Source organism: Aethalodelphis obliquidens, unplaced genomic scaffold (assembly GCF_003676395.1).
Source record: "Aethalodelphis obliquidens isolate GAN/ISIS:26980383/991018 unplaced genomic scaffold, ASM367639v1 scaffold45, whole genome shotgun sequence".
NCBI lineage: Eukaryota > Metazoa > Chordata > Mammalia > Artiodactyla > Delphinidae > Aethalodelphis > Aethalodelphis obliquidens.
This window is the reverse complement of record NW_020837989.1, coordinates 16,403,270-16,430,043: the sequence shown is the minus strand read 5'-3', so window position 1 is coordinate 16,430,043 and position 26,774 is coordinate 16,403,270. Positions and strand designations below refer to the sequence as shown.

Here is a 26,774-nt window from a genome sequence, read left to right as displayed (position 1 = left end):
CTCTCTCTCTCTCTCTCTCTCTCTCTCTCTCTCTCTCTCTCTCTCTCGCCTTCAAGGCATTCCCTGCATCCCCTCCCCTGGTGCCAAACCCTTCTTACCTCATAGTGAGCCTAACTTTCTGGGCAGGGCTTTCCCCATTCATTCAGGCAACAAACATTTATTGAGGAACTTTAGTGTTCCAGATGGTGCAAAGGTCGACTAATAGACGTGTGTGTCAGGCTGCTTCCCCTTCCCCTCAAAAATGGAAATCATTTGATCCCTGAAAATCCCCCCCCAAAGCATGGAAATAGTTACTATGGGAAAAATCCAAGTTGGGCTAGCATCCCTTAGAGTTCTTTTACAGATTAACATTTTTAACAATTAGGAATCACCTCGTGTTTTTCTCAATGTTTAGAGCATCTAAAGCTCTTAACTAGGTGCTTCAGTAGAAAACGGGCACAGTCCTGGTCCCAGAGCTCAAGGAGCTGGGTCTGGGGGTGGAGCGGACAGGTGGGGACAGTGGCAGTCACAGTGGGACTAGAGCCACCGCAGGGCAGACAGTGGGGGTGGGAGCACAGCGGAGGCACCTAACCCAGCCTGGGTGGGCTTAGGGGTCCCCTCTGGCAACCTATTCATGTTACCAAGGCAGAGGTAGGGAACTTGCATTCTAGGGAATGGGGCCGCAAGAGAGAGTTTGGGGAATTAGGGAGAGCGCCTCAGAAAAGGTTTCTGATGGAACGTTTGAGAGCGAGGTTGGGGGTGTTCTTGTGAAATAGGAGGGGCTGGTCCTTGTGTGCCTGTGGATTTTATCCTGAGGGCTCAGCGAGCCACTGAAGTGATCAGACTTGAGTTTTAGAAACCTCTCTCCGTGTCTCGTGGGGCCCCCGGCCTCTCCCCCGAGGTCCTCTCACCTTTGTCAAGTTCTGGTACATTCTCTCCCGTTTCCCACCCTCACTGTCCTCAGGAGAGGGTCTGCTCCCCCTCACTGTGAGCCACTGCTCCCTCAAGGCAGGGCAAGCTTCAGTGCATCCTGCCCTCTCCCTCGAAGGGCCATGGTGTCTGAAACAGTAGAAAGCTGGTTTGGGGGACTGGCAAATGGGGGGGGCGGTCTGGCTTCTGAAGGATTGTATAATCTGCCTCCTACCTTGCTGGAAGGGAGCAGGTCTTGGGCATGGGCTGGGGATAGGCACTGGATGTGGGAGCCCTGGGAGAGGACAGGAGGGGCATGAGCTGGTGGCTTGGGAGACCGTGATCACCATCCCATTCTCTCCGCAGATCCCAAAATGGCGATGAAACCGGCACCTGGCCCAACAACCAGTTTGACACAGAGATGCTGCAAGCCATGATCTTGGCCTCCGCCAGTGGTAAGTTGTGCCAGCATGTGTGGGGTGGGAGACCTGGGGTTCTGGGGTGCATCCCACAGCACCGTGCCCTGAGACTGGCTTTCCACCTATGTGGTTCCTCTGGACCTTTCAGCCGATCTGAGGCAGCCCATAATTCCAGGATATAAAGCCGGGTTAGGGAATAGCTGAGGGATGGGGGTGGTCCTGGGATGCCCAGAGGGGAATGAACAGGGAAAGATCCTTGCAGGAGAAGTAGGGAGTAGTGGTTAAAATTCTAGCCTTGGAAGGGACAACTATAGGTCAGGTCCTAGCTCTGCCGCTAACCACCTTTGTGACTTTGATCAGTTTGCTTAATCTCTCTCAACCTCAGTTTCCTCAGACGAGAAAATGGGGACAGCGACCTCAAAGGATTGCTGTGAGGATTCAGTGAGATGATACCGTAAAGCACATAGAACTGGGCCTGGCACATACATGCCCTCAATCCATGGAAGTGGGTGTGGATACTCCCAGCAGGGAGCACACACTCTGGACATGAGTGTCCAGAGCACACACTGTCTTTTTTGGTTGCCCCCACTTGCAGAGCAGGATTTTGCTTTTCCCACAAGGCTAACAAAGAACTTCAACAATAGAGATTCAGGTGATGGTTTTCATCCCTGAAAAGTAAGAAGAGTCCTGAGCCAGTGGGGACGGAGGGGGGCGGAATAATATCATTAGTACTTAAGAGCACAGGCTTTGGAGGCAGGCCAGCCTGGATTCAAATCCTCGTGCCACCACTAAGCTGTGAGTCATCAGGCAAGTGACTAAGCCCCCTGGACCGCAGTTTCACTGACTACAAAATCCGAACGATAATAACAGATCTCACTGTGGTGTCGTGAGGGCAGAATGTAAGGCCTCAGCATAGGATTGGCAGAGAGGAAGGGCATGATATGCAATGGTGAAAATTGATTAACGATTATCTTTTTTGACCCATGGTGAGATAGAAGGTAGAGTTAGAATAACGCCGGCTAATAAGGACTAGCTTCTGGAGAAGCCAGTCCTGGGCTTATATGGAAGCCGGCAGTGGCCTTACATAGTGAACCGAGAGCCCGGCTGTCCAGCATGTCTGGAGGCCCGGTGGGTAGAGAACCAAGTAAAGTCAGAACTGTAATCACTACAGTTGTGCCTGTGTGCTGCCCCAAACTTGATGCTAGGCAAACCTGATGGGCCACATGTCAGTGGATCCTCTCACCAGCTCTGCAAGGCAGGTCTAATTCCTTCCATTTGACAGATGAGGGAACCAAGAAGTCACTTGCTCCAGGGCCCCCATTTTGAGCTGCAAACTGGGAATCCTAAGCCAGCCCGACTCCTAAGTTCATGCCCTTTGTATACCAGTGACCGTGTCTGCCTTTCCATTCAGCCTCAGTTTCCCTTTTAGCTGAATAAGTTTAGAGGCCAAACTTCTCTTAGTGCTGCGTTATTCTCCCAGATGAGGGTTCTAGATAAAATACAGGATGACCCGTTAATTGTAACTTCAGGTAAACAACAAGTCATATTTTAGCATGAGTAGGTTCCAAACGTTAGGACTGGGACATACTGTACTAAAAAAAAATTATATGAAATTCAGATTTAACTGGGCACCCTTTCTTTTTATTTGTTAAATCTGGCAAGCCTTCCCCGGATGTCTGTGAGGCCCAGTGGGGCGAGGCCATGGGTGGCGAAGAGGAAGGGAGAAGGGGCGGGGGGGCCAGCCTTCTGGGACAGAGCTGACCCCGGTTCGGCGTGGGAGTGGGAGTGGGAGAGCTGCTGTAGCTCTAGAGAGGCCAGATACTGAGTAGGAAAGAGGGAGTTAGCTGGGTCTGAGGAGATGCCAAGTTGGGTTCTTGAGGGAAGTAAACAGACAGTAAGGTATATTTTAGCTGTTGTGGCTTTGAGCCCTAAGGCCAGGAAGCAGACTTTTTAGCCTAAATCCAGATTTTAAAAACAGAAATGGAATCAGTATTTATAGCCCCAGACCCTCCCAGAAGGCCCCCGGGTCACCGCAGTCTGGCTCCCCTGTCAGGGCTCCACCCCTCTGGCCCACACAGGGCCCCAGCCGGGCGTCAGCTGGGGGGATGGACCTTGGGGATGGAGGTGGCAGGGTCAGGCCCTACTCTCACTTTCACACCCCCTTCCTGGCCCTGGAGCCAGAGAGGTTCCTGGAGTCCAGCCCAGCCAGGCCTGTGGGGCTGCTGAGGAGGAGTAAGCAGGCGGGAGAGCAAGTATACTTGGGAGGCTTTTTAAATAAACCTTTGAGGGGGAGGTGTGCTCTCAAGGAGGCTGCAGCCTGTGGCTCAGCTGGCCCTGGCTGAGTCTCACCAGGCCTCCTGGACCGCTTGGAGCTGCTGCCCTCAGCCCTGGGGTGGGGAGGGCAGGGCGGGAGGAGCGGGGAGGATGGGGCTGGGAGGTGCTTCCCTGAGGAGAGAGGCTGGCAGTGCTCTCACCTCCTCCAGGCCAGAGGATGCCCAGGTTCTTTCTTGCTGCTCTTCAAAATCTGTTTCTCCTTGGACTCAGGAAAGATCCTGGTTCCTGCCCAGTGTAGGTCTTGCAGGGTTAGAAGGTAGGGGGTGCCATTGGAGACTTGATTCCACAGAAGGTCAGAGCCTTCAATCCACCTGAGGTCGGGGTCAGGCAGGGCCTCGGTCAGGGTCACACGGCTGGCTCCTTCGCGGCAGAGCTGACCGGACGGAACTCAAGGGCAGCCCGTTTCTCTTACACTCTGGGTTTCCCCATCTTCCTCCCTCCCGGTCCAGCCCAGCTTCACTGCATCCTGTAGGGCCCAGGCTAACATCAGGTCTGGGCTTCTGGGGAGGAGGTGGCGGGGCTCGCTTTGTCATTTCATCTGCTCGGGTGCCCCTTAGGGTGCTCCTTAGAGATCGTGGGTGCATGTAGGATGTGGGTGGGCCTGGCTTCCAGTTACCCAGTCAAGCCTATTTCCTAGCTTTCTCTTTCTGCCTCCCTTCTCCCTGTTTCTCCCTATTTCTTCCCCTTTCTCTCTCCCTCTCTCTGTCTCTCTCTCTCTGGCGCCTCTGACAGTCTCCCCTCTTGACCCCTAAATCACTCTGGAACCCTGGCTCTTGAAGCCGGATCTGGGCCCCCTCCCCCATTGCTTCCATTCCGGGGGGGCGGGGAGGGGAGGGAGCAGCGCGGTCGAGGACCCGCTCCCTCCTGGAATTAATTAGGGAAAACGGAGGAAACGTCCGTGCAATGAAAGGGCTGGGGGAGGGGCGCAGCCGGAGGAAGGAGAGGAGGAAGTGGGCGCTGCTCCCTCCCACCCAACCTACTTCCCCGCCCCCTGAAGGCCCTCGGATGGCGGAGATTTGGGGCTTGAAACGGAGGCTGTGGAAACCTGAGCGCTGGAGTGAGGATGGGGAAAGGCCGGGGCTCATCTCTCCTCGGCTTTCTCTTCTGCCCCTCCCCCTTTGGTGCTGTTCTTTGAAAATATTTCCTGTCTGTTTCTCAATCCCTGGTTGGTGTCCCAGGATTACTCAGCCTCTCCGGCTTTAGTCACCCTCTCTACCCACTCCCAGGGTCTGGGGTGAGGGTGGAGGGAGGCCAGGGTGGGGGGAACCTCTTCTGCTATATGGGGGCTGGGCTGGGCACTCCTGGGGCTTTAACTCTCCAACTGCGGGAGGACTCCAGCAAGAGGCTTCATGAGCTCTGCCAGAGTCATCAAAACTCCTGGTTTGTTGCCCCTGGGGAGGCAGTGCGGGAGCATGTAGGCTGGAAGCAGTGACACGCAGTATGGTGATGGTGGTGGTGCTGGCGGCAGCAGCTGACGTTTAGTGAGCTCTTACCAAGTGCTTCACTGGATGAAGCACCGTCTCCTTGAATCCTCACAGAAACCCAGGGAGGTAGGCACTTCTGTGCTTCTCTCCCTTTAACGTGCATACACATCGCCAGGAGATCTTGTTAAAATGCAGGTTCTGAGTCTGTGATTCTCACAAGCTCCCAGGTGACACTGAGCCAGAGTCAGAATTTGCACTTCTCTGGACCCCAGTTTCTTCTTGTGCAGGATAGGAAGTTGGGCTACAGGCTCTCTCTGATGTCACCTACTCTGACATTGTGAGCCTGTGCCTACATTGTACCTAAGACATCTGGTCCTGGGATCATCATCTTCTCAGCCTCTCTCCCCCTCCTGTATCCTCAGAGCAGCGATGAGGTGCAGGCCTCTGGTGGTGGTGGTGGTGGTGACCATACCCTACAGCATACACTTAAGATACACTTAGGCCTCACCCCTGCTCTCACCTGTCCTGGCTCGTAGGCCTTGGGCTAGTCTTTTACCTTCTCTGACCCTTGCTTCTCTCATCTGTAAAGAGGGGATAAGAGCACACACGTCCCTGGAGTGTTGAGTTGAGGTAAAAAGCCGTCATGCATGTGCAACATCTAGCAAGGTGCTTGGCACACAGTAGGCACTGGTTGCTGTTACGAAATGAATCCCTGGAAAAGCACCTACTCCTAACTCATAAGAGAACAACTCAATGCCCGGTCTGTGCTTGGCACTGGGTGGAACAGGATGGGAACCTGCACGAACCATGGTCTTGGCCGCCCAGGAGTCTGTGGTCTAGTGTGGAGACCAGAGAGGCTGCTTGGAGAAGGGCTAGGGCAAGGACTTGAGAGCAGTGTCTCAGCCCTGAGAGAAATGACAGCTAGCATGTTTGAAGTCACTAGTCTACATGCTTTACATATGTAATCTTGGTTAGCCTTCGCGAAAACCGGAAGAGATAGGTACTATTATTATCCCCATTTTGCAGTTCAGGAAACTGAGGAGACATAGGGAGGTTAGGTACACTTGACTAGGATCACAGTTGACTAGGTAAAAGAACTAGGAATGAAACCTAGGTGGTCACGCTAGAGCCTCTTAGCCCTACCCCTTTGTGGGTGGGATGGTGTGTCCAGTGCTATAACTGCTTGTGCTATAAGAGAGTAACTGTTGGGGACCCTGAAGTTTAGCCCCTGACCTTCCCTTGTCTCTGCAGAAGCCGCTGATGGGAGCTCCACCCTGGGAGGGAGTGCCGGCACCATGGGCTTGAGTGCCCGCTACGGACCCCAGTTCACCCTGCAGCACGTGCCCGACTACCGCCAGAACGTCTACATCCCCGGCAGCAATGCCACTCTGACCAACGCAGCTGGCAAGCGAGATGGCAAGGCCCCGGCAGGTGGCAACGGCAACAAGAAGAAGTCGGGCAAGAAGGAGAAGAAGTAATGCGGAGGCCAGGCCTTGTAGCCACAGGGCGGCCTCCCTCCCCAACCAGCCCAGCCTCTCCCTACCTGTGCCCAGGCCTCGGATTTTCAGGGCTCACCCCCAGGATACTGGTAGGGGCCCAGGCCATGCTCCCCTTGGGAAACAGAAACAAGTGCCCAGTCAACACCCCCCCTCTGCCCCCAGGGGATTGAATATGCAAAGGGAGTTCTGCTGGGAACCCCCATCCAATCAATTGCTGTGCCCATGGGGGTAGTGGGTTAGTGTAGACACCATTTATCACACCCCTTTCAGTTACAGCTGAACTCCTCCATCTTCCAAATTCAATCGGGCCCATCCATCCCCTGCCTCCCTCCTACCCGACCCACCCCACCCTCCTCCTCAACAGCTCCTCTTTCTTAAGTTGTTTGGGGGTGTTGAGGTACCTGGTGACCTAAAAAGGCTCATAGTTCTGAAGAGTTGGAAGGGCATCATGACCTCTTGGCCTCTCCTTCAATTCTCAGACTTCCCCCAAAGCATGGTTTGGTGCCAATCCCTTCACCTCCTTCCAGGACCTGAGACCAAGCTCAAGTTTTGGGAGATATGGTCACCATTCCCATGGTACTGATGCTTGCTGGATTTAGGGAGGGCATTTTGCTACCATGCCTCTTCCCAACACCCTGGGGACCAGTCTTTTGGTTTTCATTGTTTGATGTTCCCACTGCATGCTGTGACTTCCCCCTCCCCAAACAAGAGACTTCACTGCATGTTCTAAGACAGTATGGGGTGGTAAGATAAAGAAGGGAAGGGTGTGTGTGTGTGTCTGTGTGTGTGTGTATGGGGGGACGGACAAAGCTTGATCCATCAGTTAACAGGGTCTTGCTGGAGGCTCTGTATGCCCCCAGGGTACTGACCAGATCCCCAAATTCCAGCCATAAGCCAAGCACCAGGCTGGACCCTCATCTATCATATACAGGGCAGCCCAGGCAGCCAGCGGTGGGCTGAGCTACAGGCACCAATGGATTTAAACTGGCATTATGGTCCAAGGAAGCTCTGAGCAGGTTTGGGACCAGGTCCCCTGGAGAGGTCAGAGGGGCCTCTGTGGGTGCTGGGTACTCCAGAGGTGCTGCTGGTGGAAGGATCAGTGTGGCCCCAGCAGGAAGGGAGGGCCAGCTAGACCCTTTTTGGTCCCTGGGTTGGGAAGGAAAGGAGCTAGAGCAGGGACCAAGTGGAAAGTGTCAGCCCAGGATCAGGGCTTGCTTCTCCGCAGGGCCCCTGCATCCAGCAACCCCAGTCCTTCACCTCGACAGGTGCCATTTCATCTCTGTGAAGGCCACTGCCCAGGCCCCCAGTCCGATCCCTCGTGGCCAGAGCCTGGTTAAAGTTCCCCAGTGCCTCCTTGTGCATAGATCTTCCTCTGTCCACCCCTTCTGCCCCCGGCGTCCCGTTCACGCAGCGGGGCTTCGCGAGAACCCCACCCGGCCCTTGCAGTGGTGTAGAGCCCCCCCCCCTTTCGGCTGGTGTAGAATAGCCAGTAGTGTGTAGTGCGGCGTGCTTTTCCGTAATGGCGAGTGGGCCGCGGGCGGCGGGCTCCACGCAGCCGTCTGTCCCCGAATCTGCCTGCGGCGGCCCGTGCTGTGTTTTGTGCTGTGTCCACGCGCTCCGGCGACCCCCTCCCGCGTCCTGACTCCTCTAAGCGCTTCTCTTTGCATAGTCACGTAGCTCCCCACCCCACCCCCTTCCTGTGTCTCACGCAAGTTTTATACTCTAATATTTATATGGCTTTTTTTCTTTGAAAAAAATTAAAAGATTTCTTCTGAAAGGTTCACCGTTTCTATGTAAGAGATGGGGGCTCCTGGCGTGTGTGGATGAAGTGATGAGCTCACAGTTGTATGCTGGAAGACGAGCGGGATCGGAGGCGATTATTGTGTTGCGTGTTGGTTTTGGGTCAGTGCCCGAGAGTCTGTGTATAATTGTTAAATGCGGCAACACCGTCGTGCATATATAATGGTGTGCGTTGACCGTAACGGTGCTTGTGGATCTGTACCCCGTGTGTGTAATCGGCTTGTGGGTCCGCTGTGGGGGAGGGGATTTCTGAGCGCTACGTGGCAGCGTGCGGCGGCGGGTTCCGTTGTCTGTTCGCTGCCGTCTCCAGGCAGAAGAGGAGACCCAGGCGAGGGGGCGGCGCGGGCTGGCAAATAGAGCTGGAGAGGGGCCGTGGACGTTTCCTGAGTTCCGCCCCTTCCCTGCTAAAATGACCACCCCGAGCGCCCTGCCAGGGGAGGAGGGTGGACTCTCCTCTGCCAGTCCTCCTCCACACCCCTCACCTCCCCCACCCTCCCTCCCAGGGGGCTTGGAATGCATGTGTACGGGGGTGGGGGGGGAGGCGGGCGGTGTCAAGGGGACAGAAAGGGCAAGACAGATATAAGATTGCCCGCAGGCGCAGATGCCCTCCCTTCCTCTCTCCCTCTCTCTGTGCTTTCCATTCACTTCTCGCCTCCAGCCTCCTGGAAGCAAGGAGGGATTCGAGGTTGCTGCCGCCAAAGAAGCTGCAGGCAACAGAGTGGGAGGAAGGGGCGGAAGGACATAAAGACAGACCCATTGGGGTTTTCAGGGGGGTCGATGAGGGCAAGGGCATGCCCAACCGCAGGGTTGGGGGTGGCTGTCTCTGGGCGTCCTCTGTACTCTCCCAGAGCCGGTCAAGCGGTCTCCCAGCTTCTGAAGTCTGTTGTCATGGAAACCAAGCCTTCCAACTAGGTAGGCGTCTGGGGGCGGCTTTCTTGCGTGGGAGGAAGGGTGGTGTGCGTGGTTGCTGAGATGGAAGCGGGGTTTTGTTTCTGAGAGCCAGGCTGCAGAGGGTGGGGTGCCGGTCGCCTGGGTTCTATTCCAGGCACGGCAGGAGACTGGCAGAGCGCGTGAGCAGCTGTGGTTGGTCGGTCCCCTAATTGGTATGTGTGCCTATACAGCTCTAAGCCAGAAACGCGTGGCCTCTGGGGGTGGGGAAGAAGGAGGCAGAGAACCCACCTCCGCATCCCCAGCCATACGATGGAGACAGCTGCACAGGCTCCAGGGTTACTTAAGAGGCTTTTATTTCCAGTTGCGGAGACTGCCCAAATGGGTTTGTGGTTCCTCTCCAAGCCTTTCCCTGTCTGTTCTGGACCTGGTTTGTAAGATTTCTTTGTGCAGGTCACAATGTGCTCAAACAAGTCTGGGCTCTGAGCATCAAGTCACCTGGAGCATGACCTCTGTCTTTTGACCTCTGCTGGGCAGGCTCAGGTTTCCACCCCAGGGTAAGCCCTAGCCTGGAATGTGGTCTGTGGACACCAAAAGTGAGTGTGGGAGGGGAATACGAGAGAATGGCAGAATGGCAGTCGTAGGTTTCCCTTAGCAAAAGAGGCACAGGTACTGCCAGGAAACTGCATGTTAAGTCTGGGGTCATGGGGAGGTGGGGGTCCCAGAACTGAATCCAAGAAAAGGGTTCCAAGGCAAGAGGCAGCAATGTGGAAGGGTAGGGGGCTGAACTGGGGCCCTACTCCTTTACAGAGGGCAAATGGCGGGACAGAAGCCACTATGTATGAATCAGTTCTAGCCCTGCGCCCAATCGTAGCGTCTGGCACCTTGAAGGTGCCGGCACCCTTTTGATGATTTTGTCAGGTCAGTCGGGCTTGAGGCAGGACAAGAGTGGAGAAGCCTGGATGAGAGTGGAGAAGCCTGGATGAGAGTGGAGACAAACAGTTGAGAAATTCACAAATGAAGCTGTAAGGCAGTACTGTTTCAATGCTTTATTAACAGTTGGAAACAAACCCAACAAACTGGAGGTGATGACATCCCAGAAGCCCAAGAGGTGAGGGGAACAGGTTTGCATTTTGTCCCTTTTTTATTATTATTAAATGCATCTTAGCAAAAGTAGATTAAAAAAGAAAGGGTCAAAGCCCCAGATGTCAGCAGGGAGGAGGGACCTAGGGAAGCAGCAGGCCCCTGCACCGCGGTCCTCCCAGAAACAGTGCAAAGGAGCTGCTGCTGCCCCTCCACACACAGGCTCCAACAACCAGAACCCTCCTTCCGGGCCTCAAGGCCTCCCTGCAGGCGCCCTTAGGTCTCCTAAGCTCCCCCTTGCTCTAATAACTATACTTTTGCGCCAGGTCCTACCAGTGCCATTCTCTCTCCCAGGGGTGGGAAGCTGAAGGGAGCACAGGAGGGCAAAGCGTCACCTTGACCGGAGAATCTGAGCTTCCTGTGGCTGGGACCGCCAAAGAGTCTGGCCTGCCCACCGCAGAGAAGAGAGCAGGGTGGGGCACAGCCTGTGCGCACTGCTCCAGAGTGGCCAGTTAGCATTTGCACATTTGGCTTGATAAATATATTAAATTTATAAAAACTCTGTCGTTTCAGAGCTCCCACTACTCTTAGGCCTGGTCCAGCTCAACAAGAGGAGAGCTTCCCCTTGCCCCAGAGTCAGATGCTGGGAGAGAGAGTCTGCACTGGCCTCAAGGGCCCAGAGGCTTGAGGGCTGAGGGTGGAGGTCCAGGGGCTTGTTCAGAATTGAGGCTTGTGGGGAGAGATCCCAGGGACTCTGGAACCTGCCATCAAAGCCTCTTATATTATGGAGGGGAAAGGAGGAAGGAAGAGTTATTTTTCTTAAAAAAAAAAAAAAATTCATATAAAAATAGATCCTTTAGCAAAACAATTTCTCAGCCAGGAGGCTCCACCTCCCATCTCCCTGGAGACAGAGGATAAGGTGTTGGGATGAGATGCACCAAAGCTCTAGGGAGGGCGTGAGAAGGGCCTGTGGCTCAGTAGCCTAGGGCTGGTGCAGAGGGTCCAGAGAGGCAAGGGCACAGAGCATGGCAGCAGGCTGGGGGCAGGTCCCACCTGTGCCATGCCTGCCCGCCCTAGGCTCTGGCCTAGGCCACAGGAGAACAGATAAAAGTGGTCCAGGTTCTTTTTGTTTTGGGAGGCCTTTCCCAAAAAGTGGGATAAGGGGGATTTGCTCCCCACTTCCTTGGAAGCAGCTCCCAATGCCACACCCCTAGTAATAACAAGAGCCAGGGGCAGGAGGAGCAGGGAGGCGGGGTGGTGGTGACAGCAATGAAAGGAGGGACAGAGCCCAAAGGTTCATCAGCCCATGCTGTTCTCAGGGCCAGAGAAAACACAAAAGAAAAGCATAAACCCAGCAAGACTGACCTAGGCAAAAGCCCACGGGAAAGGTAGAGGCTGAGAAAGCAGGTGGGGCCTTGTCTGAGATGAGGCCACGGAGAACGGAGGAGACACTTGGGGTTAAGGCAGCAAACACAGAGCCTGCTTTGGTAATACGAGAGCCAGGGCTGGCCGGGTTGGCCTCAGGCCTCCCCACCCTGCCCTTTCCTTCTGGCCTCCAGGCAGCTGAAGCTGTGTGTGATGTACAGAGAGCAGCAGGCTGGAGACAAAGATGGGGTCAAGGTGATGGGAGTGGCCACCGCAGAGGAATATCTCTGTGACCCTTCACCCACACGCTGCAGGGCAGGGACAGTCTGGAGCTCCACTGAGGAGCTGCCATGGCCCCAGGACCTGGCTTAGCTTGCCCGGCCGAGCAACTCCTTGGCCTCCTCAAGGATGGTGGGGACTTCCTCGCTCTTGGACATCTTGGCAGGAACACAGGTCATGGCATCGTCCCTGGTCAGCACTGATTCTAGCTGAGACATGGCTGCACACCCGACCTTCCTGTTGCCTGCAAGAGAAGACATGAGAGATCTCATCCATGGAAGGCCAGTTTCGAATCCCTATCGATCTCTACGGCAGATACTCGGCCAGAAGCCATGCACACATGGCGGCCCTGTCCAGTTCAGAGGCCCTTCTTTTGAAGAAGGAGGGGAAGAAAGCCAGGAACACATGGGAGATACCTTTGCGGCGGGGAGGGGGGCAAGCAGGGAATATGAGAGTACGGTACAGGTAGGAGAGCAAGCTCTTGAGTTCCTGCGTGAAAAGCAGTATAAGAAGTTTGAATACAGCTAGACAGACACAACGGAGTTCAAGTATCAGCAGTGTAATGTAAAGAGAGAAGTACTCAAAATCTGTTTTCTCATCAGAGGGTTGTTGGAAGTAAACAGGCTCAAGCTTAGTAAACAGTATTGTTTTTGTTTTCTTGGCAGTTCTCAGGAAGCTCCTAGGCCAAAATCACTTTCAGTCAGCCCTGGGCAGGGTTGTCCCAAGCAGAGGAAGGCCTTTAGCAGGCGGCCAGAGGGACTCCTGCAAAGAGGAGCTGCAGCCATGCACTGACGTCACATGATGCCACACTCGCCTGGGTTCCACCAACCCTCCCTCTCTCTCGCCGTGCCCACACGCTGAGCTCTTTTCCACCTCTTCAAGGGCAGCAGCGATGATCCAAATGCCAAGGGCTCTACAAGGTGTGCAATATGTGTGTGTGGGTGTGTGTAGGGGGAGGGGTAGTGAAAGGTATGTCAGGGAAAGCAGAGCTGGGGTCAAGGATGGCCAGGACGAACCCTACAAAGAAATCTTAGCCCAATGGGCTAAGGGGTAGTGAAGCTTCTGTTGCCACCCTAAACAGGAAGAGAAGAACCAATCAGCCCATGAGTTTCTGTCCTAACTGTCCTAACTCCTGGGCGTCATCCCCAAGACTCATATTCATTCATGGAATCCACATTTATGGTCCCAGTATCCTCAACAAGAAAGCCGTTCCTTGGGACCATGCCCATCTCATGCTCTCTGCCTCTTCCCATGCCCTACAAGCAGTGCAGAGAGACTGCAGGTCCCAAAGAGCTGCCTGCCAGGGGTGAAAGAAGCCGGACACAAAGGCCACAGATGCCATAATTCCATTTCTGTAAAATCTCTAGGATGGACAAATCCAGAGACAAAAGTAGGTTTGTGGTTGCCAGGCCTAGGCGTGGGGAGAATGGGTATGGGGTTTCTTTTTAGGGTCATGAAATGTTCTGGAATTAGTGGTGCTGGTTGTACAACCTTGTGAATATGCTAAAAAAACCCAGTAAATTGTATACTTTAGAAGGGTGAATTTTAGGTATGTGATTTATATCCAATTAAAAAACAAACAAAAAACAAAACAGCTTGCTGGGTCATGGGAAAGCTGGGTGGAGAAAGCAGTGCCTAAACCTTAAAGAAGCAGAGACAGAGGAGAGAAGGCCAGCACTCCTAAATGCAGGACAGGGCAGCGGCAGGGCACGAGCAGGAAGGAAGAGGTCCAGAAGGGTCAGTGAACAAAGTGTCCACTTTGCCTTCTTGAGACCAGCAAAAAGCTTTGGCTGGGACGGAAGCCAGACAGGGTCAGAGGGCCCAGGTCTTCACCAGGGCTGTCAGCCTCTGCAGAAACATGACCCAGAGCCACTGTGTTCACACGGCAGAGGCTACCCGCGGGTCAGCTGGAAGCACACAGCACGTCCACAGGTTACCAATTTACAGGTCTCCTCCTCCTCCTCCCAGGGACACGCAGGATTGTCTACCAAGAGGAGAAAGAATAGTGAAGACCCTGGCTGGCAGGCACAGGGCTCATCTGGTTACGGGGGAAGGTGTGTGACCAAGACTATAGGGTTTCACACAAACCACTCCTCGGATTATGAACGTGTGGTGATGCCTCAGCGACGGACGGGGGAGGAAAGGGGTGCGTAGGAGTGCGACTAAGATGGTCTCCTATCTCCAGCAAAATCTTCCTCAGACCTGCTGAGTTTCTGCTCTTTTTCTGGAATGCTCCCTTCTCTAGGACCCTACTTGTCATGTCCAGAAGAGGCAGTGGCTTGATTATCACTTTGCTGCTCCTTTGAATTCAGTCAGGAGCAGGTGAGAAAATATTCCAACTATATTTGTGTGTGTGTGACTCAAGGGGTAAGTATATGTTAAAATAATTTCTGACTCTGGACCCAGGGAAAAGGAACACTGGGTCTTCAGGAACACCTGTCTTGGACAACATGGGAAAAGTCAAAGTACAAGTGTGAAGTGTCTTCAGCTGTTTCTCTCTTTGGTTTCTTCCTCTAAAACTGAGAAGATACCAGTTGTACCTAATCAAGCACGTCTCTGTATTTTCCTAGATTCAAAAAGCTTCTGATGCATTGCAGATTGCATAAAACCTGAGTGGATGGTAAGTCAGGAAAGACCAGAATTTCCCTTTTAAGCCTAGAAGGTAGGTATACTAGGCATGGACCTGATGTGGCCTAAGGTCAGAATCAGAAAAGAGAAAAACTCTCGTTGGAACTGGGAAGAGAATCGAGGAATCCTGGCTGCCACTCTGGCTTCAGGGCCACAGTTATGCTGAACAGCTTGACTATGCAGGAGACAACCTCTCCCAGCCTTTCCCTAACTTGGGTACTTGTTACGACGATGAAAAGTAGCCACAGAAGCAGATAACATATTTTGATTCTACGGGACCAGGGAGGATTATTAACTCCTAGTAGTCCCACAGACTGTGGGGAAAAGGGAACAATCTTGAAACATTGGCCAAAGCTCTCTGAGGCCAGATTTCTAGAAGTTAGGGGTGAGCTAGATAAAAACACCAGCGAAATCAGACATGTAACACTAGTATGGATGAATTAGAAAAAGGTTAATGATTTGGAAAAAAGATATTTATAACACACAGGCTAGGAACTACTACTAAGGAGGAAGTACTCTTGTTAATAAGCTTCCTTAGGGAAGAGGAAACTAGGACAGATGGGGCAATCATTACCATCCTAAAGAACTCATTATTGTCTACAACACTCCTAATTATAATTCCTGTCCTATTTTTACAGAAGTGGAGGGAGAAATAGTGGTGGTAGAGGATATACTCTTAACCTCTCTAGACAGGTGGTCGCTGGAAAACTCCCTGAAGCAATTTCACCATGTCCAGGGCTCTCCTTGCTGGAAGGTATGAAAGAGCATTTCTGGCCCACACAGAGGGCTCGCTGTCATCTCCTGCTCCTCACATAGGCTTAGTGGAAATATTCCTGGACTTGGATTCACAACAGTGGGTTACAGTTCTGGCTCTATCATTAGCCAGTTCTGTAGATCTTGGCAAGACCTTATCTGGGTCTCAAGACCTGTTACCTACGAGAAGGTGAGATGCTAATCACTGGAGGGCTTCAGCGCTGGTCCCACCTCTAAGGTTCTATCAGTGTAGGGAGAGCTTAGCTGGAAGCTGGGAAGTGGCAGAGGGAAGGAAAGGGAGAGGGAGATGAATTTCTTTCTTTCCTCGACTTTTATCCCAGTGAGCAGATGGCCTGTATATAAGGAGCCACAATTCAGACATGGAGATAAAGTTGAGTCATTAAAACCACAAGCTGACTCAATCGTCAGCCTGAAATAGCAGCTCTAATACAATCACATGGATTCTTCCCCTTGACACTCCAAGCATTGTTCTCCCACACCCTGCAGATCACAGCAGTTTACATGTCACTTTTAATGAACCAGCCCTGATAGTAACGCTCCTCTTCCAACCCCTCAATGGGTCTTTGTATACTGGTCACTCCCTCAGGTCTCCAGAGACCAGAAGATGTTTTTTAAACATTCCTTTAAATCCCAGGGCAAAGGCTGTGTCTTTCAATATGGACAGCTGCCTTCCTGGGACGGAGGAGGGCTGTGAGGCAGACCTGCATGATAGTGCTTCGGTTTTTTAGCTCAAAATCAGTCAGCAGGAACAGTCAGAGACGGCCAGGCACTGGGTGGACCAGCTAAGTCCGGCAGCCAGTGAGGGAAACCTTTATAGTTTTACAATGTGGCCTTCTGGGTCCAGCCTCTTTCTTTTCTTCTCCTCTTAATCCTACTGTCACGGTAGAAAAAAAAAAAAATACTAAAGCTGTAAAGGGCCCTGGAGACCACTCTAGCCCAACTCTCATTTTAGACGTGAAGAAATTGAGTCCCAGAAACTTGTCTCAGGTAATCTAGGCAGCATCAGTTGGATGTGACATTGGGTCTTCTGATGCCTACCTAGTCCTATGCTCTTTGCACTCTACTGTGATGCCTGGCCTTCTGTTTATGTTTAATGGAAGGCCATGTCACTTTCTCGGAAATGAATGTACCAATGTCTGCAGGGGTTACCAGGGTAACTAGAAATGTCTCCCCTGATTCTCCCAGATATGTTCGGTGTGTTTAGTGACCCCAGAAAGATAAGGATACAAGATGGAGCCAATTTTAAAAGTACGTAGTTCTCATTTTCACCTTCTTTTTGCTTCAGAATCTCCTAGTCCTTCTTGCACTGGGAAGCAGCACTTTGACTGACCCAGGTCCTCTGCTGAAAGGTTAGGTTCTAACAAAATCCCTGCTTCCTCGGCCTGTAAGTCCTGGTTTCTCACTTGGGAAGAAGTGGAGAATGAGGCCTCTCCAGTAGAGGGAAGCCACTGATGTCTGGCTGCCTGTGTCCAGGAAGCATCTGGGATTCTGGTTTAGTTCTACAGGAAGAAGCTTAAAAGGGAATTCCCCACCAAAAGTCCAGTGAAGGTTGGCACTTAGCTGAGAGGATAGAGGAAAATAGGAAGAGGCACTGTATTTTTGTTTATCTAGAAACGCTTAACGTCAGGCCACATCACCTTATATGGTGGGGAGGAAACAATGTCGCAACAATCTCTAAAGACTAAACACACCAAAAATACCACTTGCTTCATACTCTGCCCAAACCTAGATCTACACGACTAAACACGCTATCCCAGAAAGACCTAAGTCGATCACACTCACCTCTCCTCCCCTCCAGAAAGCCTGTACTCAGAGGATGCCAGGAAATAGGTCAGAGTTGTAATGAGGGATTCTTCTGTTTGGGGCAGGTTCTGAAGTCCTACAGAAGAGCCCTCAGAGGGAATTTCCCTCTGGGTATTCAGAGTATTGGCAGAAGCAGGCAGTCAGCCATTCACGAAGAAACTCATAGTGATCTACAACGTCTGGGCCAGGACACTGACTCTGTGTGGGCTAACATGCTCCATACCCTTGATCATAAGGTCACCTTTACAGGCTGTGACGGGTACTACAGGTCCTACAGATACCACTGTTAATAGCTAAGCAGTGTCCAAAGCAAACCACACAACTCATCTGTACAATAACGTTGAAGTGAAGCTCCTATCACACAGGCCTACAGAACGCACCAGCCAGGGAATAGGGAACATAGCTTAAACCACCTCAGAAGTACAAACTCTTAATGCTGCCCTTTCTGTAATGCCCACCCTTCAACACCTAGGAAAGAAGCCGTCATGACTAGCCCCAAAGGGCCTTCACCAGACTCAGTGGCGCAGGTCATGAGGAGGAGCTTTGGCCATACCTTCTTCTGGACCAGTCTCTTGGCCACTATATACTTCCCTCAAAGGCAGTTTAACCGTTGATCCTTCCCCATACTAATGCCTGGATCATTTGTCCTCCTATCCCCATAATTCTTCTTAGAGGCTCTGGCTCAACATAATCCACTTAAATCTTCTGAAGGTCGGGAGAGGAGGCTGCGGGGGAGTACACGGGGAAGGCAAGTGCGGTGGAGGCCAATTACACCCAAGAAAAAGGCAGGTTTCAGACACAGCACAATCCTTCGGTTGAGATGCTCCTCTACATTCTTACATCTGGGGAGAATGACGCCTAGCCTTCTCTCTATAGGATTCTATACTTTCTATTCTCTCTCTCTCTCCTGCTTGTGAAGCTGAGAGTAAGGACTCTTGACTTATTTTCTTTGTATTCCTACATCTAATGTACAGTTTTGAATTTACATCAAATTTTTTGTTCATATACACAAACGCCTACTCAAATCTCTGTGTCCCGCACAGTGGTTTGCTTATTCTACGTTTCTGCTTCAAGAATGAGGAGAGATACAAGAATAATCAAATGTAATATCTGTTGTCAGTCCCTCAAGTCCTAGTTCTCCAAGTCAGCACTTTCTAACATGGTTGGAAGAGGACTAGGTAATCCACTCTAGATGCAGGGACTATTGTGGGGAAGTTTCTAAACCCTCAGAACATCATTACCTGCTCATTAGCCCAAGACAAGCAGGACCAGGAGCAGAGAGGCCTCACTGCCTTCCTTCAACACACAGGCTGGGCTCCACTTGCTGACTTACCCTGACGGGGTCCTCTCTTCCGCCGGAATGCTGCGCCTGACTGCAGGGCTTCCAGAAGACTGTCCATCACACCTGTCTCATCGCCCTCTGTCATGAACAAAAACAGAGATGTAAGCTCTTCAGCCCGAGTAGCACTCATGTGTTGAGCCCCACAAAAAATGCATTGCTACTGAACTGCTTGCCCGCGCCCACAGCTTCTCGGGGCTTGGAGCACATGGAGGGCTCAACCTCAAGTCTCACAGCCCATGTTTACTCGTGTCTGTTTGAAAATGGTTAAAACAAAAGGTTTCACTGGTTACCAACCACTGCAAACCTTGCATAATTTTCCTGCAGTGCCCTCCTCCCTTCCCACCCCCACCAGAACTAGCACAGAAAAGTGTAGACCTGCTTGACTGCAAGACTGGGATACGTACAGAGACCAGGATTATGACATTAATAAAGAACTATATCACTCTCTCTTTATCCTGAAGTGTTTCACTCCAATTTACATAAACCTCTCACGGAAAGCCTGGTTTCAGTTTCAGAGCAGGGCTGAGGAAAGAGGAGAGACCACTGATCAAGAGTGTATTTCACTTAAGTACTGCCCCCAGTGGCTGCATCTTCCGGAAGTCAGCTCTGCATCTAAGAGGAGCTTCTGGTTGGAATACAAAGAGTTAATGTAGAATTCTTATTCCAGCCCACTCCGTTTCCATGGCAACAGCTAAGGGTAGTGAAATCTGAAACTGTGAAATCCCTAGGAGCCCGTAGGCTGCCAGCCACAAGGCTGGGCTCACTGCTCCCAGTGCCGCCTGCTGGCCAAACACCACCAGTGCAGCTGCCCTACATTCCAACCTCATCTGCTTGCCCTTGGGAACATGGACCAGGGCAGGGTCCCCTGCGCTGCCTGACGACTGTGTGCAGCCTTCAAATCAGCTGGACTCCCACAAATCAGCTGGACTCCACCTATCCCTATTACGTCCTACACATTAACTGGGGACAAAGCCTAGAGGCCTGGGGAGAAAGGGGGAAGGTGAAGGATACTTGGTGTGGGCTTTTTTAATGGCATTACTAGAGCAAAGTTTGTGGCTTATATACAACTGGAGTAAGGGCAGGGGAACTGCTTCCCCAAAAAATATAAAGAAAAGACAGAAATGCAGGCAGTTCTGCTGCCTCAGGTCCCTGATCGTGCCACAGAGAGAAGTCCCCGGGAGCTGGAGTGTCAGAGCAGCCCTCACCACTCGTGCTCAGCAAAGCATGGATTCTTGCCAGACCCAGCAGCCCAGAGAACCTCTTTACTTAGATGGCTCGTAGCCCCTCAGGTTCAAGAAGGGTGGCACCAGCTCAGGGCTGTGTGCAATGGATGCTGGATTTCCGCTGCCCGCAGAGAGAGCAGCCAGAGAGGGGCAGGGAGTCGGCAGCAGGAAAGAAGCAGAAACAGGAAACAGAGGGCCAGTAATTGAGGCCATATGTTTCAACAAAGACATGCTTCTGAGAGTGAAATAGAGATTCTGCTGAAGAAAGAAGAGGGTGGCCAGCTCCCCTGCCCCCTTTTCCAGAAGTTCAATCCATTTACAATCTGATAGGTGTGTACAACTGTGCTGAGGTACTGGGGACACAATACTTAGTGAAATAAGCAGAAAGCGAAGGCAAGCCATTAAAAGACAGGAGCAGGGCCAGGAAAACAGTTTGGGGAAAAAGAACAAAAGATGTACTAGAGGGTATGAAAACCGGACGGGGTAATTTTTGGACAGGCAGAAGGCAAGAGTACATGTTACAACAATACTAAATCACTGGGGAGATGAGACATAATGCAGAACCAGCAAAGGAGGGAAAAAACTGAGAGTCGAGCACTGGAACGTGCATGTAACGGAGTCGGGGTTAAAGTCCAGCATCAGGATCGTGGAGGAAGAAGGCTGCCAAAAATCGTTTGCCAGCAGTTGAGCTCAGACATGAGCTGTTCTCTGGCCTCTAGACTCTAGACAGAGAAGCCTTCCAAACGTTCCTGTCTCAACCCATCGGCCCTTCGCCTTCGCTTCTTACCAGCATTCATGTCTATGAGCTGCTCTCTCTTCTGCTGCTTCTCCAGCCGCTCCTTCTCTGCCTTCTCCTTGGCCAGTTTTGCTCGCCGCATCTTCTCCTCTGTCTCCCGCCGCTTCTGGTTCTCCTTGACTGCTTGCTGTGGGGGAGAAAATGAACACGTGGGCACGTATGCACTCACACATGTACACACCCACCACCAACCAACATGAACCCAGTGGAAAGTGAGAAAGGTCCACGAAAGCTTCAGTCGGCAGGTATACCCTGCTTACCACAAACATATTCTTAAAGTTGTGCAGATCCATGAAGAATTCTTCCACAGACACCTTCTTGGGGTCAAAGAGGAAGTACTCGCCCAGCTCCTTATAGAGCGTCTCCATGTTAGAGTGCATCATCCGCAGCTTGTTATACTGTTCCTGTGCATCCTTCACAAAGCTGTGCAGCCAGAGTAAAGAACCAACACAAGGAAGCAGAGCCACTTCTCTAGCCCTGAGGACGACTCACAGATGTGTACTGGCAGGCACAAGGATGCGCAACACGGCGCATCAGCAAAACCCAGAAGCAATCTAAACATCCAAACGGGAATGGGAAACCATAAACTACGGTATTCCTAAAGAACAGGAAGTGGCAGTTTAAAAAGAGACTGTTCTGCATATACTGCTACGGAAACAGGGCCAAACATACTAAGTGCTAAAGCAGTACAGTGCAATTTTTACTAAAATACATTCATTAGGGTGCAAATCAGAGAGAAGTCCAGTGACAGTGGTTATCTTTGGGAAGGGGAGGGAGAAGGGAATATGTATGTGTGTGTAGTATGGGGTGTGTGTGTCTGGCAGGTGGGGAGATGGGGCAGAGGGCAAGGTCTCAAGGGAGACTTTTACTTTATCTGCATGGTTTGATGCAAACCACAACAATGAGAATGCTTTCAAGAACTATGCATTTAATGAAAAAACATTTTTTAATGAAAAACCATTTTTTAAGGAAAAATTGTGTATCATCGTATCTATCCTGTTGGCCCCCCACGGGAAGTTCTTTTTTTTCCTGGGGGCAACTCCCTCCTTTCAAGAAAGGATATGGTCATTTTTTCAACAAACTTGTCTTTCTCATCTGTGGCAGCTGGAAAATTCTGAATATCACGTTCCACATCAGAAATCTGTTTCTTCATCTGATCTAGGTTCTTTTGCAAGTTTTCAGCAGAAACTAAAGTAGACACAAAAACAGACAGCAAGAGCTTTTACTACCTCCAGTCTCAAAACCCTATTCTGTTCTTCAGGGCACTGCTCCAGTCTGTACATCCAGCTGGTACTTAATTATTTTAGTCCTCTCACGTGCTCTCTAATTGTTTCACACAGCTTTTCAGTGAAACTATAAATTACTTGATGATTAAACCTCCAGCCTGCATAAGCTGTACAATACTAAGAAGAGAAAAGAGGCTTCATTTAATTTAACAAGAATCTATGAAATCCCCCGGGATCTTGGTCTCATTTATTTTAGAGAACAGGGTTTGGGAGGAAGGAGACCTTACACAGAAATATAGAGGGTGGGCAGAAATCTGTTCCCATTTCTACTGAATGCTGCTTTTTCTTTGCCTAGTCCCAGGACGGTGAGGCCTGGTTTTTGCTAATCCAGTCTACGCTTTCTGAATGAGAAAAACTGTTGACTTAAACTAAAAATACCTGCCTTTCTTCTAGTTGTTTTTTGGTGTCTGGTGTTTCCCTAAGAAGGGAAAGAGTGCTTCCCACTTCTGTACATGGAGACCTCTCTTCTGCCCGATACTCCTCCCTGTGGCTTAGACATCATGCCTGTGCTCTCTCCCGTTCCTTAAAATTGTCTGAACTGAAAATGATCTAAAATCTAGACTGAGTCTTCTTTCCCTACCCCGTGCAGAGATTTCTGGGGCTTGGAACCGCCTTCTAGCTTCACCCCAATCTGCCTCACCTCGGCTGGCTTTCTCCACGTGGGCAAGCTCATCTGGAAACTTGAGGACCTCGGGATGGTTATTCTCACACAACTCAGCCAAGAAGTGCAACAACGTCATCTTCTGATCTGTGGACTTGGTGTCTCGAAGCTTGGGGGAAGAGGAGAAATGGTGAGTCCTGACACGCCCACGACCACCTCAGGCCGACAGCAGTTTGCCACACTGGGCTCCTAGAGGCCACAGCCTTCCCTTCCAACGTCCTGCTCTAACCCCCTAGCTCACCTTACAGAGGAAGCTGATATTGAAGCCGAAAGCACCAGCATTCCTGGAACCAGCATTCATATAGTTTCCAACAAGCAAGGTAATCTCCAGGAGGCTAGAGAAGTTCTCGCTCTTTCGCAACTCCTCACATGCGGCAGTGACAGAAACAATCTCTGGCTTGATATTCTCCACTTGCTCACTGAACTGCAGCTTGAAGAGGATGGCATTGAGGCGAGGCCGCAGGCGGGGCACAGCGCCCATCTGGGGAGAGACAAGCAGTTCCGTTATAGCCAACAGAGAAGAGAGGAAAGGAAGAAGAAGATACAGGCTTAAGCCTCCTATGGCAGAATCTGAGTTCCAGGGTAGGGAGGAGAAAGAGAGAAAGATGGGTTCAGAATAGACAAGAGGCCAGGAGCAAGTGCCCCGGATGCTCTCGGGGAAGCGGGGGTCAGAGAAGAGTCTGTGCCACAGGCCTCACTCACCACCACGCCGAACTGCTCTGACTCAGCCAGATCATCATATTCGTCCTTCAGTTCGGAAAGCATTTTTAACTGCTCTGGCTCTGGCATCTGCTTAATGAGATTCTGCAAGACAGAAGGGACTGTCTAAGTTTGAGGGGGATGAGCTGACAACTTGAGCCTCCTGTCAGTCCCTCGCTCTGCCCAAGGACCACTAAGAAGGAGACACGGGCTGGGGCAGGGGGTGGTGGGGGAGGCAGCTAGTGAGATGGCAGGACTTTTGAAAAATATACCAGAAATAACCTGATCACCAGAGAGATGGAAGCTTATATAAAGCCAGCATTCTTTAAGTCAACGATGCTTACAGAGTCCTCGTCGTCTAGGCAGAGAGGAGACAGAGCTAGTGTATAGCAATGCAAAGAGCCAGCTCCAGAACGACCTTGCTCCTTACCTGGATCATAGACTCAGTCAGAACAGCCTCATTCACCTCCAGGATGACATTCTTAATCTCTTGATAGGGCATGCGGAAGGAACCCAAAAAGATTGCTGCCAGGAAATGAGATACAAAGACATGTTCTTCTCAGTCTCTTCCCGCTTCCAGCCCACCCTACAAACCTACTCTGGACAACCTTCCTGGGAGTGCTCTCTTAAAGTCATGATCTGAAACCTCCACCAGCTCCCCACTGCCTGTATAGTTAAGCTCCAAGTTCCTGAGCTCAGTGTTTAAGGTTCCCACCTCCCCGCTTTCCCCTCCCACGAATCCCCACATTTATGTCACACGCCAGCCACACTGTTCCAAGCACGACATTCTACAAACACCTTGTCTTTGCTCACACAGGAAGTCTTTGATCTCTCTCTATATATACATCAAAAATGTTCACCCTGTTCTATTTTAGTTCCTCACTCCCTTGACTCCATCCTCAAAGCTGCCACTGCCTTGAAATGCTCTGATTCTTAAATTGCCACATCCCATTCCCCAACAAACACTTCCCATCCTTTCAGCTCTCTCACTTATCCCTAAATTGACTCTTCAGTCTCATCAGAGTGCTCTCTTGCTGCGCGCTCGCTCTCTCCCACGAGAGAGATGACCATTCCATTTTCTCTGAATGTCTCAGTTCTACTTTGCTTTCTCTGTTTAACCTAGACCCTGTAGTCTACCCTTTCACTCCCATTCTATTATTACTACTATTCTTATTCTCGTTTCCTTCTCCTTCCAGTCCTTAGTTAACTCAGCCATCTCATATCTCTCCTCTTACACCTGGGCTGATGAACACTGCAGATCAGATTCTACGAATCTGAAGTGGCACCGGTGATGGTGGGGAATCCTTCTGTGTGTCCCTACTCCACGCTCTCCTGGCTCTCTTGGCAGCTCCTCCACATAAAATATCCCCATTCTCCCAAATGTCCTGCCACTTCCCCATTTGTTCTAAAAAGGCCTTGCTGCTTTTTACTGAGAAAAATTGAAGCCATCGGTCAAATTACTTGCTAAGCTTTCTCTCATGCCACTTATAAACTGAGCACTGGGGGCCCTCAGTTGGAACCAGACTAGAAAAGGCTCGAGTAAGGGCTATTTTGGAATCATCTAGAAGAAAACTTGTGCCGACACTTCTTTACGTAAGCTTAGCAGAACTATATCCATATACTCATCCTTTTCTCGTGTTTCAATAGAACAGGTAGCCCTAAGGACCTTTTCCTTCAGCATATACAGTGGGCCTTCCCCATCTGTGGATACAGAGGGCCAACTATACTACACCATTTTATATAAAGGACTTGAGCACCCATGGATTTCGGTATATGAGGGGGGTTCTGGAAACTATCCCCCACAGATACCGAGGGACAACGATATACACGTTCAAGTTTTTCCTATCTTAAAAAAAAAAATCCTCCCTGATGCAACATTCTTAATTACCAACTTCCTTCTTTCCTTCACTTTATAACATTCTAAAAATGTAACAGTCTATTCTTGCTTCCACATTCTCCTTAATTCTTCTGTCCCCACAAAGTCAGTGAAAAGATGACAATCATTTGTTGAGTGTATACTCCATGTAAGACCTAGTATCTTAAACACAATCTACATATATATCTTATTTAACCCTATCTATAATAATGTATAAGTTTGTATTATTAACCACATTTGACAGAAAAGGAAACATACTTAAAGAAGTTAAGCTACCCGTCCAAGGTCACACTGCTAGTAAGGGTTGGAGCCAGGATTTAAATACAAACGGATTCCAGAGCTTCTGTTCTTAACACTTAGGCTATACTAAAATTATTCCTGCCTAGGTCACTGGCTTTCCTAATGGCAGATCCAAAAGACACTTGTCCTGTCCTGATTTTACTTGACTACGACTCCCACTTCTTAGACTATGTCAGACTATTTTTCTTGCTGTTCCTTTCCAGCCTCCTTTGAAGTCTCCCCTTTATGTTACTTGCCCCCCCAAATATTAATGACCTTCAAAGCAAATTATTGGCTTCAACTATGACTCATATACTATCTCTTAAATTCTTATCTCCAGCCAGACATTCCTCCTGATTTCTATACCCAAATGCCTAATACACCCATCCTGTTGGAGGATTCCCACAGGAACCTTAAATTCTATCCTAAAATTAAATCAATCATTCCTACCTACCACTCTGCCATCTCTCACTCATGTCCACCATTTCTCCCACAAAAGACAGAATCTGCTCCTGCTGGATTTTCCTATTTCAATAAGTGGTACCACTCTCTATAGAGTGATCTTAACCCAAGAAAACATCTCCTTTATCCCCTCTATCAATCACTAAGTTCCATTAATTCTATCTTCTTAGTATCTTCTTCCTATTCATTCTTACAACTTAGTTTCAGGCCTTGATCACCTCTCGCCTAGTTTAAAGCCATAACATAACACATCTCTCTGCCTAGAGTCTTCCCCTACCCTAGCAATCCGGCCTCATAATCACTGCTGACGTAGCCCTCCCCCAAATTACATAGGGTTGTATCACTCACTTTCCTGATTAAAATCCCTCCAATAACTTTCACAGTTTTTAGGATAAAATACATACTTCTTAGCCTAAGCCTATCAGACTTCTTTATGATCTAGCCTCTATGTCTATTTCTTGAAAGCTTCTTCAACCACCACTCCCCCACATACGGCCTTTACTCAGCTGTACTCAACTACTTGCAGTTCTTGAACTGCACACATGCCTCTGTGCCTTCATACATGCTGACCCCTCTGCCTGAAACAAGCCAGCCCTCACCCTTCATTTAGTTTGTTGTGAACGGTTTCAAGTAGTACTTCATTTCGGATGCCTGAGCTCTCTCCAGTCCTCCTCCCACTTGATTTAGATGCCCCCTTGCCCAGTGCTCTCATAAGCTTCCTGGCACACCTCCATAATGACACTTACCAACTTGTGCTATAACCATTATTTACTTTTCTGTCTCTACCAGACATATGGCTCACGAGGATAGGGACTACCTTACTTAGTTTTGCATCCTCACCATGTAAGAGGCACTTAATAATCACTGAATCACTAAATAACACCTAGACCCTCCTAATCTCAATTCTCTTCCTAAATTCTGTTTCCTATATTGATATCATTCAACTGGAAATAACAATGTACTACC

General features: G+C 50.5%; 2 protein-coding genes across 17 annotated transcripts in view; one reads left to right on the top strand and one right to left on the bottom strand.

Moving 5' to 3' along the window:
- Window positions 1-8,345, top strand: part of LOC113606922 (protocadherin gamma-C4) — a 123,444-nt gene extending 115,099 nt beyond the window's left edge. For 8 of the 15 annotated variants that reach the window (XM_027081802.1, XM_027081801.1, XM_027081800.1 and 5 more), the window contains exons 3-4: window positions 1,255-1,343; window positions 6,317-8,345. In XM_027081802.1, coding sequence (XP_026937603.1) covers window positions 1,255-1,343; window positions 6,317-6,543 — 316 coding nt within the window. In that variant the 3' untranslated portion in view covers window positions 6,544-8,345. Of the gene's footprint in view, window positions 1-1,254; window positions 1,344-5,179; window positions 5,192-6,316 lie in introns of all 15 variants that reach the window. The other 7 variants (XM_027081791.1, XM_027081796.1, XM_027081797.1 and 4 more) reach the window with 1 other exon arrangement.
- Window positions 8,346-10,286: 1,941 nt separating this feature from the next.
- The window catches only part of DIAPH1 (diaphanous related formin 1), a 97,758-nt gene continuing 81,270 nt past the window's right edge, over window positions 10,287-26,774 (bottom strand). For both annotated transcript variants that reach the window (XM_027081788.1, XM_027081789.1), the window contains 9 exons: window positions 23,622-23,716; window positions 23,195-23,296; window positions 22,734-22,973; window positions 22,472-22,601; window positions 21,609-21,733; window positions 20,806-20,970; window positions 20,537-20,672; window positions 18,518-18,604; window positions 10,287-12,223 (listed from right to left, as the gene is read on the bottom strand). In XM_027081788.1, coding sequence (XP_026937589.1) covers window positions 12,069-12,223; window positions 18,518-18,604; window positions 20,537-20,672; window positions 20,806-20,970; window positions 21,609-21,733; window positions 22,472-22,601; window positions 22,734-22,973; window positions 23,195-23,296; window positions 23,622-23,716 — 1,235 coding nt within the window. In that variant the 3' untranslated portion in view covers window positions 10,287-12,068. The remainder of the gene's footprint in view (window positions 12,224-18,517; window positions 18,605-20,536; window positions 20,673-20,805; window positions 20,971-21,608; window positions 21,734-22,471; window positions 22,602-22,733; window positions 22,974-23,194; window positions 23,297-23,621; window positions 23,717-26,774) is intronic.